The sequence below is a fragment of the Dipodomys spectabilis genome, unplaced genomic scaffold, assembly GCF_019054845.1.
Source record: "Dipodomys spectabilis isolate Male_0828 unplaced genomic scaffold, ASM1905484v1 ptg000297l, whole genome shotgun sequence".
NCBI classification, from domain to species: domain Eukaryota; kingdom Metazoa; phylum Chordata; class Mammalia; order Rodentia; family Heteromyidae; genus Dipodomys; species Dipodomys spectabilis.
The window spans coordinates 7,118,075-7,131,750 of record NW_024870974.1 but is presented as its reverse complement, the minus strand read 5'-3'; the positions used below and the strand labels follow the sequence as shown (position 1 = coordinate 7,131,750).

Genomic DNA, 13,676 nt, shown 5'->3' with positions numbered 1-13,676 from the left:
GTCTTTCTACACCACCACCATATTCTGCCCATCCTCTTGCCAATTTCAGTTATTTATGACATTTGCCTCTTTATATACGAATATGCCCGTGAGTCATCAAGATGTTCTCAGACTCATTTTAATACTGATACTTTGCCAATGTATTTCCCATGGTGAATTCTTTTTGTTTGTTTGCTTGGATTTTTTGGTTCAGATTATGTAAGAAGGAAATGTAATTGGTCATGGTCAACAATTTTTTTTGAATAAAGCTTTAAAAATACATTGTTTACTCACTGAATAATATCTAAATGTATCACTTTAACTATGGAACAAATAATTTTTGTAAGATTACAGTGTTTTGAAGCACTCTAATCCAGTTGTAGAACATTTTCATCAACATGAAAAACTCCCTTGAATTTTTTCGTTGATTTCATTCCATTTCTAGCTGCATATATCACTTGCTTTTGTTCTTCTAAAAGTATATTTCTATAAATAATCAGACTTAAAAATGGGCAATAGACCAAAGACAACTTTTCTTAAAAGTCATATCCTTTTCTTCTTTTTCAAAAGAGATGTTCAATATCATTGATATCAGAGTAATATAAATCAAAATCCCAGTGAGTGATAGTCTCACTTCTATAAGAATGGTTTACCAAATGACAGAGGATTAAAAGTGTTGCTGAGGCTACGGAAAAAGGCACCCTTATTACTTTGTTGTAAATGAATATACTTATTATAGAAAGTCTCACAGAGATTCCTCAAATAATTAAAAATAGAAGGACCATCTGATCCAGCCATTTTACTCCTGGGTACATTTACAAAGGAAGTAAAATTAGAAGGTCAAGAAACACCTGCATGTTCACTGCAGCCTACTTGACAATAGTAAAAATTTGGAAAACAGCCTCTCTGCTTATTAATTGACGAATGGCTGAAGAAAATGTGGTACATATACACAGTGGAATAGTATTGAGTTATAAAACAGTGAAATCCTGTCATTTGTTATAACATGGATGGAATTAGGGATCGTATGTCAATTAGGCCAGTCCCCTAAAAAGAGGTGTGGCATGAGCCTGCACATATGTGGAATACAAAGGTATGGATATCATAAAACCTAAAAATGGTGCTTACTAGGTGCTGGGAAGGACAGAAGTAAGGAAGAGAAGGAGAGAGGCTGACCAAAGTGCATGCAGTTACCAATAAGAAAACAAAGTTCTGCTGTATTTCGCAATAATACAATTACTGGTAACTACAGGATAATTTTCTCATTTTATCAAAATTGCCTACTTTGTTGGCCAAACTGTCTCTTGTTGCCAGATGATATATCATGTATTAATGCCCAGCTTTATATTCTTCTGCCTTGGTACCCACCATTTGTAGCTCTGGGATAATACATTATTGTTTAAAAAAAACACCAAATTATTATCTTGGTTGCTGGGGGCTAGAAGAGGATGTAGGTAGGATGAGGCAGAACACATTCTTAGGTTAGTCCCACGCAATACACTAGTTGAACATGTCAGTTCAAATCTTCTTACTCACATGTGTGCTGGAAACTTTGGGATGTTGAAGCAGCATCTGAGAGTGGGAGAGTTGTTCCTGTTTTGTTTGTAGTGATGAGCTCTTTTGTGGTGACACCAAGAGTTGTGCTGTCTAATCATGTGGAAAAAGGAGCATCCATTAGGCATACCACAAATCACTAGCTAGTCTTATTAATATTCACATTAGCATCCAATTACAACTTGAGGATTCATTGGTGAAAGTCTTACAGAAATCAGTATTTTAAGTTTTATATTTTGGGGTGATGGAGGACCTGAAGAGCTCAGAGGATACAGGGTAGCACTAAGGACATTGTGTTAGTATTTTTATTACATTGTTATCATAGATTTATAAAGGAAACAGCTTATGACTCAGAGATGGGGGCAGAGAGAAGTAGCAGCTGTGTAGGATAGACAAATACAGCGTGAGGATCACAGTCAGCATTGTGCTCTATCAGGCATTTCCACTACAAAAGAGGTTCTAGCTTTTTTTGCCACAAAAGTTGGGTAACTGTGAAAGGCTGGATATGTGGATGTGTTTTGCTCTGAGAGTAACCATTCAGCTCTCTCTAAATCTCACAGCACCACATTGTATTCCTTAACTACACAAAATAACATTTATTGTTTTTTATTAAAGTTGTTGTCTAATTGCCAAACTAATTTAGAGCTTCACAGCTTTAAAACTTTCATGGATTTCTTTATATTAGGACTGATAATTTTTTTTTTTAATGCGTTATTGTGAAATCCTAGGAGGGTAACATTTTTTTAAAAGCACTTGCCAAAGGACCTCCATTTTCAAGAACTATTTTGAGTAAGTGCTTCATAGAAACTCTGTCCCCATGATAGGGGGGTAGGTGGTTTGGCAGAAACTTAATTAATGTCTTGATTCATTGCAATAACTTGAAGGATACGAGTTTCTTCTGGTAAGACTGTTACTTGCCTCAATGTCTGTACTATTGGTCTTAGAGAAATATTTCTAAGCATTAGCAAAGAGTGTGGCAGGAAATTGGCAAAGATTTTCCTCAGATTCTTTTGGTGTCTCTGCTTAGGGTGAAAATAAGTAGCCCAGGTTGTAAATAAATATGTGTTGAGTCCAAGAAGCGGAAATAGATGTGAAGGAATGCATTCCAAACTGACTTCATCTCCTCCAATACTTACACCTAGGGAAGAGAAGCTCGGATGATGGAACCAGAGAACCAGGCACCATGGAGGCTCAAGGAACACTGAGAGAATGAAAGAACAGTGTTGGGAAAATGAAGATGAGTGGGATCTGAGGTTTTAGTGGTGGAACAAAAGAGAGAAAGCTTTATTTCTATGTGAGTATTAAACTTTTAAAAACCTTTTTTTTTGTAGCATTTACATGTTGGCTAAGGTAGGCAGGAAGACCCCTATGGAGTTACATGTGTAGCAATGTTCTTGCTGTCGCAAGACTTGAAAGGACCTAGTTTAAACCCAAAGAACAGACATCTCTGAGTCCTTTCTTGTTTAGACCTTGGCTAAGTGAGCAATTGGCTACCTCCTGATCTACTCTTTTCCTCAACCTATTTGCCAGGTAGCTCCCTACAGAGATTTGGTACTAACCCCAGGCTAGGAATATCATTATGCTTATATTTAGAATGGCCTCTTGTATACAAAGTTCAGAGATCAAATAAATTGGGATATTTTCATGGTATCAGAAGGATCCAGAATTTGGGATTTAACAATAATCCCTCTGGCAGTGGTGTGAATCTGTGTTTTAGCAGCATATGGTTTAGCCAAGTTGTAGAAACAGCCTAGATACCAACAAATGGATCCAGAAATTGTGGCATGTATATGTCTATATGTGTGTGTGTATGTATATATGAATTTAGTGCAGCCATCGGAAAGAATAATATTACATCATCTCATCTGCAGGGAAATAGGTGGACCTGGAAAAGTTATTTTGTGTGAAGTAAGTCAGTATCAGGGAGGCAAAGGGCTCATGTTTTCTTTATATATTAGATCTAAAATAGAAACATATAGGTAAACCTCATACATGGCCATCAGTGTAATTGCACCATTCAACTGACTCAAGGGTATATGAAGGGATGGATTTTGATGGTTTATCCCCTTTGAACAATGAACAGTTTAAGAAAATAAAATTTAGGAAGCTAAGACATTTTGTCTGAGAGGGATGGGAGTTAAGAGGGAGAGGGTCAAGAACGGAGAGAGGAGCAGTGCTTGGAGATAGTCATCCTCCTTGATACACATATGTAAAAGTGGAATGAGGTACCTTCAGGAGATGAGGTTGGGAAAGATGGAGAAGAATGATGGAAGATACCTTGAACTTAGAAGCTGACTTTTTGACTATATGCAAGCTGTGTACAACTATATAAAGATAATTTTTTAAGAACACATAATTTTTCTACTTCTAAAGGGTATATATATATATATATATATATATATATATATTTCTAATCTTATGCTCTATTTCCTTCATTTGATACATTAGTAATTGAATTTTGTATTCTTATGCATGACGTTTGCAGCTAGGTTTCTATCTGCCAGCAGGATGAAGAGCCCACCATGATGTTATTAAAATGGTAGTAAAACTTAAAAAAGAAGAATCTATCTGATCTTAATTAGACACTTGATGGAATATGTAGATATTGGTCCCTGTCTTCCCTAAAGTCTATTTTCAACAATATTTCTTGGAGTTGGAGTAAATGTTGTAAGATTTCTTCTATATTTTCTCAGATAGAGTGACCCTATTTACTCATGTGGTCTTACAAATCAGTGAATCAATAGTAGCAGTGTTTATGGAGGGCTTACGTCTTCTAGAACATTTGAGCTGTCCCTTTTGAACACTTCAGTACACAAACATTCTCATGAGGTCACTCCTGGGCCAGGTGGTGGCTAAGAAAGAGTGCTTTGTTGGTTCTTCTGGTTTAAAAATGTACATTAATTTCTTGTCTTACTATGAATGAGGTTAAAAAGTATTTTATTCCAGTCCTTTTAACTGTATCCATGAAGTCCTGTTTATACCAAGCTTGTCAGGAAATCCTCCAGATCTCTATTTGGTTGTAAAAGAAAAATGTGTATGTCTACCTTGCTCCTGACATGCAACGATTCTGCCGTTTAACTCCTGTCTGGTTAAGTTATTGGCATTTGGGTCTTTTTCCTAAGATTTTTTTAAAATGTAGAATTATTTTTATTGATTCAAAAGAACAGAGGAGTGGTCTAAATTGCTAGTGAGTTTTCTATCATGTTCATCTTACCAGTCCTCTCTCAGAGTAAGAAGAGCATCATTTTTCCCCCACTCCAAAATTAGTAGAGGAAGAAATACATTCCATATCAATCTAGAGGTTATTACCTAATTATTACCTACTTCTAAAACCAGATAAAAACATGACAAGGAAAGAAAGCTACAACCCTTTATCTTTTATGAATATAGACAGGAAAATAGCAAAATAAACCAAACACGTTTCCTTTAAAAATAATTATACATCATGGCTTAGTTAAACTTATTACAGGCATGGGTGATTCCACATAAAAATCAGTACTTTATGTCATATTAAGAAAACAAGAGGGCTGGGAACAAGTGGCTCATGCCTGTAATCCTAGCTACTCAGGAGACTGACATCTAAGGATGACGGTTCAAAGCCAGCCCAGGCAGGAAAGTCCGTGAGACTCTTATCTCCAATAAACCACTAGAAAAAAAAACTGGAAGTGGTGTTGTGGCTTAGGTGGTAGAGCGCTTGCATTGAGCTGAAGAGCTGAGAGACAGCGCCCAAGCCCAGAGTTCAAGCCCCACAACCGACCAAAAAAACCCCCCAAAACAAGAGAATGTCATATTATAATACTTAGTGGCAAAATACAGGCAACATTCTCTTATAATTTGAAACAATATAGATATCCTTTGTTACTATTTGTTTAACATTGTATTGGGTGGTATGGCCAACATAATTAAGCAATAAAAATAAATAAGTAAAAATTCAAAAGGTATGTACATTGGAAAGGAAGAAGTAAAGCTATATTTTCAGATGATATTATAGTGAATCTAGAAAATTCTAATAAACACACATAGATACATACATAGATACACAGAGATCAGAACTAATCAATGAATTCAACCAAGTATCAGGATATAATAATATGTGAAAGTAAATTGTATTTCTATACAGTAGAATCTGAACAATGCAACATTGATAGAAAAACAAGTTACAAAAGCAAAAACTTGGATACCATAAGTGATAAGTTGAACAAAAAGTACAATCTTTCCACACTGAAAGTTCTGAATATCAGTGAAATTAAGGAATATCATGGTCAGAGATGGGAAGATAGCACACCTATGAATGTACTAAAAGTCACTGATGTACATTTTATAAGGGTAAAAATTACAGGGTTTTTTGTTTGTTTGTTTGTTTGCTTGCTTTTGTTTTTTGTTTTTTAGTGCTGTTTCTGAGGCTTGAACTCAAGACTGTCCCTGAGCTTTATTGCTCAAGGTTAGTATACCACCACTTGAGCTACACCTCCACTTCTTGACTTTTGCTGATTAATTATAGATAAGAGTTTCACAGACTTTCCTGCTCAGGTTGGCTTCAAAACTGTGATTCTCAAATCTCAGCCTCCTGAGTAGGAAGAGTTATGTGTGTGTGTGTGTGTGTGTGTGTGTGTGTGTGTGTGTGTGTGTGTGTGTGTGTGTATTTAAAGCTGGCAAAATAAATTAATACTTACCTGTAGTTTTAGCAGTTGTTAGTGAAGTAATTTCTGGCGTAAGTGATATTTTCGATGAGTCTTTGCTGGTTGTTCCTAGTTTGATAAGACAGATGACATTATTATTCATAATCTTATCCCACCAGAATAAATAAAAGCTGAATTTGGAAGTGAAATGGAAGCCCTTTGAAGATGTGCTGGATAAACCTTTAATTTTTTTCCTTGTAATTTTTGAATTTCCCACTAACTTTATCTTTTTTACCTCTATTTTTTTCCATTTTCTAACTCCTTGGGTCTCAAGAGGAATATAGTTGTGTATGCTTGAGAGACACATAGAGGTATACACAAAAACACATGTGTTTTTATATGAAGATCCAAGTAGCAAATTTCTACTGCAGATTGTTAGGTGAATATCATTAAGTATGCAAAAAGTATTGCAAAACATCTAAATTGCAGAAATTTAAAATGATTTTATTTTCTTCCTGTCTTCCTTCTACTTCTCCAAAATCTCCTCCAAACTATGACTGGACCAGTGGGATCTAGGACTATCACAATTTATTTTTCAGAATTACATTTCACTTTGTTAACTTGGAGTGAAGAAAATTCTAAGTTAAATGTAAGTCATAAAGGAGCCTGAAAACTTGAGTCATGAAATATTCTTTGAATTCTGCTTTGTTCCTCTTCCAGAGTCCTGGACTCTTAGTACCTTTTAAATCTGAGTAATAGTAAAAATAAGGAAATAATTCAAATAAATGGCCCTGAGAGAAGAGAAACAACAAAGCACAAAATTTCTCCTCGTCAACAGCTCATCAGCTCTTCTTTCAGTGCAATTTCTTTTAGGTGGATTTGAACTAGAAGCCTTTTATTTGCTAAGCAGGCATTTTACCACTTGAGCTAATCCCCCACCCCTTAGTTATTTTTTTGGAGTAAGAGTAATACTATTTCAGATTTATCATGAATTGATAAATAGTCGCTTCAAACACTAGTAAGCAGTTTCATATAAGTTGTAGTTCATTTCTCATATTCGGCATTTATGCTGCAGTTCTGGAACATATTTGTGTATCACCATCATGAGTATCTCAGTAACCAATAACTGTGATATCTGTTCATTTTCAGTGTATGAGTAACGACGAAGAACTTTTAAGAAGTTGATCAGACAAACGGACTGAAGTCAGCACAAATAAGGGAAAACTATAGCTATGCACTGTAAAGGCTAGTATTTAATTTTAAGTCAACAAAGGCTAAGCTTAAGTCATTAGACTATCATAATTCTGTTCTATGAAATTGCTTTGTCAACTTTACAGGCTGTGTTGAATCCCATTTAGGTCATAAAGTTTTCAAGAAAATAATTGGTAAACATATTTTATGAGGATTAAACTTAAAAATGTCAATTTCACCACATCAAAATTCTGTGCAAAGGACAAATGAAAGAATCATCTACAAGAGATATTTCCAGTTGTTCATTTTCCCATTCAGGCTTCCTGATGGAAAGGTAATGAGTAGGAGAGAAAGACAATGGAGAAAAATCCCACCTTCATGGCGACTAGTCATACAAAACATTTCCAAGCATGTTCTTCAAAAGTCTATTCTTTATAGGTTCATCTTTCCCTTTTTCTCCATATCAGACATGCAATTTAATAACTGCCAAATCTAACACTTTCTGTGAAACAGATGGCCCAAAATACCTGGCTCTTCTACTAATCTCAGCAGAAACTGGATACCTATTTAGTACCACAAAACTTAAGAACCATGCTCAGAAATTCTTATTCCTTCAGTATAATTCCACTCGTTAAGCATATGTGACTTTCCTATGGTCCAGCTGAATAACAAAGCTGAAAAACAAAATTGCAAGTCAAATTTCATAATCCTAGAAGTTCATTTTAGAGTGGTAAGATGCAGTGTCTACCAAATGTTGGTTTTTTAAATTCTGTCTACTTGACCTTTCCACAAAGTTTGTCATTGCTGGATGCCCAGCTAAGAAGAGCCTAACCCCATCTCTGTAAGTGGCAAATCTCTGCTCAAGGCCAGCACTGCTTAGACCCAATGTCATTTCCCCCCATCATTCTGTCACTGTGTTACTGTGAAAATTCTCATCTCTGTTGCACTTTTTTTTTTTTTAAACTTTTCAGATGATAGAATTTCTGCCACGGGCAAGTGAAAACACATTTATGTGCTTCAGATAGACATAAGTACTATGAAACCAACTGTCTTCTGACCTTTAAACAAAGAAAATCCTATTGGGAAGCCTTGAAATGAAAATAAATAAGCTTCTCTAGGTCCTATTTTTGGGAGGAAAAACTCTTGTGTAGCTAAGAAGATGTTGGCCACAAGTAAAGGAGAAAAAAAAAAAGGTTTCACTGCAAGGATACTTTTTCTATGGTTGTAGAAGTTAAAATTGGATTATTTTTTGGAAAGTGAGAGAGTGTTTATCAAATGTACTCAAATTTAAGCTCTCCACAGTCCTGAGATGAAGAAGCTAGAGATACTAGTTTACAACCAAGAGTGTGATTTCTGAAGACAATCATCTATCATCTTCATCATAATTAATTAATTGTATTATCTTTAGGGGAAGGTAACATAGTCACCTTCATCCATTCATCCATCTATCTATCTATCTATCTATCTATCTATCTATCTATCTATCTATCTATCTATCTATCTATCTATCTATCTATCTATCTATCTATCTATCTATCTATCTATCTACCTATCCATGTATCTAGATACTACTATGTATACTGTACATAGCTCAACTCGACTATGCCTTAATACACAAGGGCGTAACTAGGCAACCGAACCCCTGCCAGCTCCTTTCTGGCTTCCTTCTCCAGTGCTCTTCATCCATGTTTCTCTCCTGTCATCCAGCTGTTGGAGAACTCTGTCAGTCTTCCCCCATCGTAGCACTTCTGGTGCTCACATTGACTTTTCAATTGATGCTCAATGGCTTTTAATATTTTTAGGGAAGATGGAGGGGTGGGTAGATTCCCTTTACTAACTGTCCTTCAAATAGTGATATAGTTGCTGCCACTGAATGCAACAACAAAAACCAACGACACCGGTATTGAAAGCTACAATTAAATCTGTTCTCAGCATGGCCCAATCAACAAAATCAGCCTGAAATTAACATAGCTTCACCTTGGGGACTGGGCTACCTAAGTGGAGAACTGGAATTCTCCAGAATTTGGGAAGATCACTTTGTGACATAGGCAAGGTAATCGGTATTTCTCTGAAAGAAAATTTTGTGTATGTAACACTCACAATAGGATCATGATCAAACAAGACACAATGAACAGAAAAGCCAACTGAGAAGTCAAGTTTCAGTATGCAAATCAACTCTCTCTCTCACACGTGCACGCGCGCGCGCACACACACACACACACACACACACACACACACACATACACACAAGGATTTCAAAATAGTGAACGAACACAGATTTTTATGATCCTTGAATGCAGGAGCCCATGTCATTTTTATGTATGTTAATGTATAGGCTTTACTAATTTTGCTCTTCAAACTATATGTATATATATATATATATATATATATATATATATAGTATTTTTTTCTTTTACTATATATATATAGTATTTTTTTCTTTTACTGAGAGGTCATCGTACCTATAGATATTTCAGGTGTTGGATGGATAGACTCTGATGTTGGCTTTGTGTCTGGTGTTAGCGAAGATTCTTTCGTTGCAGAATTTGTTGGTGAGGATGAGGTCGGAGATACGTTGTCAACATCTGAAAAAAATTAAATTATGTTAATATTGTTGCCTTTGCATTATTTTGCCATGAAACTGCATGTATGATGCTAATAGCCCAGAGAGTAGAGCATGGATTTGGAGCTTGTAATAAACTTTCACTCACTAGTGCCATATGTGTCTCATACTGATGTGAAGGTTTAAGGATGATAGACAGGGAAAGTCTGTTCTGTTGGAACTACATAGTCTCTAAGAAAGCTTGTGATGAATAAATGTGTAAATTCAAATTTAACTCGACAGATGTATATGTGTGTTTTTGCATCCAGGTTTTGAACCCAGAGCCTTTGTTAGGCAGGGCTTTTTGTCACTGGAGCCATGACTTTAGCTTTTTTGCTTTAGTTATTTTTTCAGATTGCATCTCATGGCTTTTACTGGCCTCAGACAGCAATCCTTTTAGAAGCTCAAAAATAAATTTTCAGATATTCTACTATTACAAAATCTTGAACTTTTCTTCCTTAAAAAATGAATTTAAGACAGGCACTAGTGTCTCATATCTATAATCTTAGCTACTCAGTAGGCTGCAACTGGAAATTCCCAGTTTGAAGTCATCTTGGGTAGACAAATCCTTGAGACTCAAGTCTAATAATCCAGTAAAAAAGCCAGAAGTAGAGATGTGGCTCAAGTGGTAGAGCTCCAGCTGAAAATGTAAAAGTCAAGAGAGAGTTTGAGACCTAAGTTTCAAGCTGCAGGCCTAAGACTCAAGCCTTAGTATTCTCTCTCTCTCTTTCTCTCTCTCACCCCTCTCTCTCACACACAAAATGAGGTTGGAGGTAATTTCAAAAGATCATAGCATCAATTTGTAGCAAAGTCTGTTTACTTTCTACTTTAGTAATCTTGATTATACGATTTAGGGGAATTTTGCCTTTGTTTCTAGCACTACTATTTGGACATATGGAATGTATTTATCCTCTGTAGTCTCTCTGAGAAAATACTTCCTTTGCTAGCTTATATAAAAGCAGCATTTCAGGGGCTGGGAAGGTGGCTCAGTGGTAGAGTGCTTGCCTTGCATGCATGAGGCCCTAGGTTTGATTCCACAGCACCACATACACAGAAAAAGTGGTGCTGTGGCTCAAGTGGTAGAGTGCTAGTCTTGAGCTGAAGAGCTGAGGAACAGTGCTCAGACCCAGAGTTCAGGCCCCACAACCGACAAAAAACAAAAACAAAAACAAAAACAAAAATCAGAATTTCAAAAGAGGGCTCAAACTTTGGAAGAAAGCAAAGAGTTCTTCAAAATACTTAATTATGGAACATAGAAAATGCTAGGCACCATACAGTCTTATAAACTCTCCAATGTACCATTATTGGTAAGAACTTCATAATCTAGAGCAACTGGTCTATAGAATTGATGGTCAGACAATAATAATTCCAAATATCTTCATAGGAATTATTTTTACAAATTCATATTGTATTATGCAGTATTACCTTCTACACATTCCTGACTCCTCAGCCCTTTAAATGCTCACAAATAATTTAGTCTTGAAATAAAGTAATTTCCAATCAATTCTTAATTATGATTTTGCAGGTGCTTGTCCCTTATTGATCATGGTATACAATGTACACAGATTCAATATTCTTTGTTTATGTGTATGCGTGTGTGTGTGTGTGTGTGTGTGTGTGTGTGTGTGTGTGTGTGTGTGTGTAATTAGGGTTTGAACAACACAGGCCAGACACTACCACTTGATACCCATTCCCAGCCCTAACAGCTTTATCATAGATCCAAGTCCTATATTTGCATGTAATGGCATTATGTAAATCCCCATATAACTGATGAGACAGTTGGCCTTCATAGTAATTTGTCAGTATTTGCTACCATAATTCTTGCTGTTTAGCTGATAAATATTGTACACCTTAGTAAATTACCATCAGTGAAGTACAAGCTGAGGACTTCAACTTTCTCTAACATATAAATATTTATATAAACTATATATAAAACATATATAATGTAAAAAAGTGACATTAGTATGCAAATATATTGAATACATGCAAATGAAATAAGGTATCATTTTCTGTATTCCCATCAAACAGAACCTTCATGAAAGACATGTCACTTGAGTCTCCTGATCATTAGTTTCATATGCACACATTTTTACCCTAGTGGTGATGTTTCTTTCTGATATAAGTTCAGTCACTTTGGTTCACTGCCAACTAAATTCTATACTGCTGATTTTCTGATCAAAAGAAAACAATTATCATGAGATAACACAGCCAAAAGTTTTTTTCATTTTGCATTGACCCCAACAGCTAATGATGTCCTGTTACAACTTTATAAATTATTTACCTTGATCAACATTTATTAAGCATTATTCAAGCAGATGCTAAACCAAGTAAAAAATACATGGATTATTTTAAAAGAAACTTAGAATTTATGCTGATACAATTAGACATATCAGAAGCAGGCGTAATCCTAGGCTTATATTTGCACCACTGTAATCCCAGCTATTTAGGGGCCTGAGATCTGAGAATCATGGTTCAAAGCCAGCCTGGGCAGGAAAATCCATGAGACTCATTTATCTCCAATTAACCACCAGAAACTAGAAGTGAAGCTGAGGCTCAAGTGGTAGGGTGCCATCCTTAAGTGAAAACGCTAAGGGACAGTGCCCAGGCCTTAATTTCAAGCTTCAGTACTGACACACACAGGCACAAAAGTAATTATTACTATGCACAATTGACTCTACCTAATGTTAAAAGAAACCAAAGCAGGGTCATATCATCAGAATAATTTTCTTGGAGGGAGAGACTTCAAGAGCAATCATATATGGAAACATCATAAGGAAAATGCATTTCATATTCAAACTGAAGGGGAGATTTCTTAGTTCCAAATCAAACAAAAGTAATACAATCTGTAGCCTAAATAGGGTCCAGATAACAGGAGGCCTGAAGGTCTTAAGCCACACACATAGCCTTTTAGGGGAAGGAGACAGGGGAAAAAAATCCCATTTTAAATAAAATAGCCAAGTGAGTGTAATTCTTACAAAGGAGGAATTTAAAGGTGCATTTCCAATCATATATAAAATACTACAGGAAAGACAAAAGTTGGGAGAAAGCTTTCATTTCTCATGTGGACTGATTTCGGTGGATTAAGTAACAAGAAAATCTTGACTCAGATAAGTGGAAAGAGGAATCTCTTCAAGTTTCAGGCCATCTGTGAGGTGGGTGGGGGTGCCAAGCCTGGCAGGCTCCGAGCATGGACAGGTGTCTCAGCCACCTGGCCCCACCAGGGAGTAGGGGAGGGAGGACAGGAAGGCAGCATTACCTTGCTGAGTTTGTTAAACAGAACACAGCAGTATCTGCAAATGGACCTGCGGTCTTGGAAGGTGTTTGGGTTGGGAAGATGGAGAGTTGGCTCCGATTTCACTATCTCTATCACAGGCCTTGCGCCCTTCCCTCTAAGAAATAGCATCCCTTAACAGGCTTCCTTGTTCCATTTTCTAGTTGTAAGCAATTGATTTCAACACTCTTCAGTCTTCTTTATCCTGCCCTCCCAGACACAGCCCCCTTTTCCTAGTCCCCACCCACCTACCCAAGAGTCTCTCTTCTCTAGCACTCTGTTACTGGTCATCCTCTTTTGTTGAGTTTCTCTATGCCGCTCTCATAGACTTGAGATGTGTCAATTTTTCATCTTCTTTATTTTTCCATTCTTCCCTCTCTTTCTCCTGTGTAATCTCTTAGCTTGATTCATGTTCTATGTTTAACCATCCAACTATGTATATGTGTAAACACTACACATA

At 36.3% G+C, this 13,676-nt stretch overlaps 1 protein-coding gene across 3 annotated transcripts in view; it reads right to left on the bottom strand.

Moving 5' to 3' along the window:
- The window catches only part of Emcn (endomucin), a 62,435-nt gene that overhangs the window by 33,457 nt on the left and 15,302 nt on the right, over positions 1 to 13,676 (bottom strand). For all 3 annotated transcript variants that reach the window (XM_042701703.1, XM_042701702.1, XM_042701701.1), the window contains exons 2-4: positions 9,806 to 9,928; positions 6,207 to 6,281; positions 1,516 to 1,626 (exon numbers count right to left, since the gene is read on the bottom strand). In XM_042701703.1, the coding sequence (XP_042557637.1) occupies positions 1,516 to 1,626; positions 6,207 to 6,281; positions 9,806 to 9,928 (309 nt within the window). The remainder of the gene's footprint in view (positions 1 to 1,515; positions 1,627 to 6,206; positions 6,282 to 9,805; positions 9,929 to 13,676) is intronic.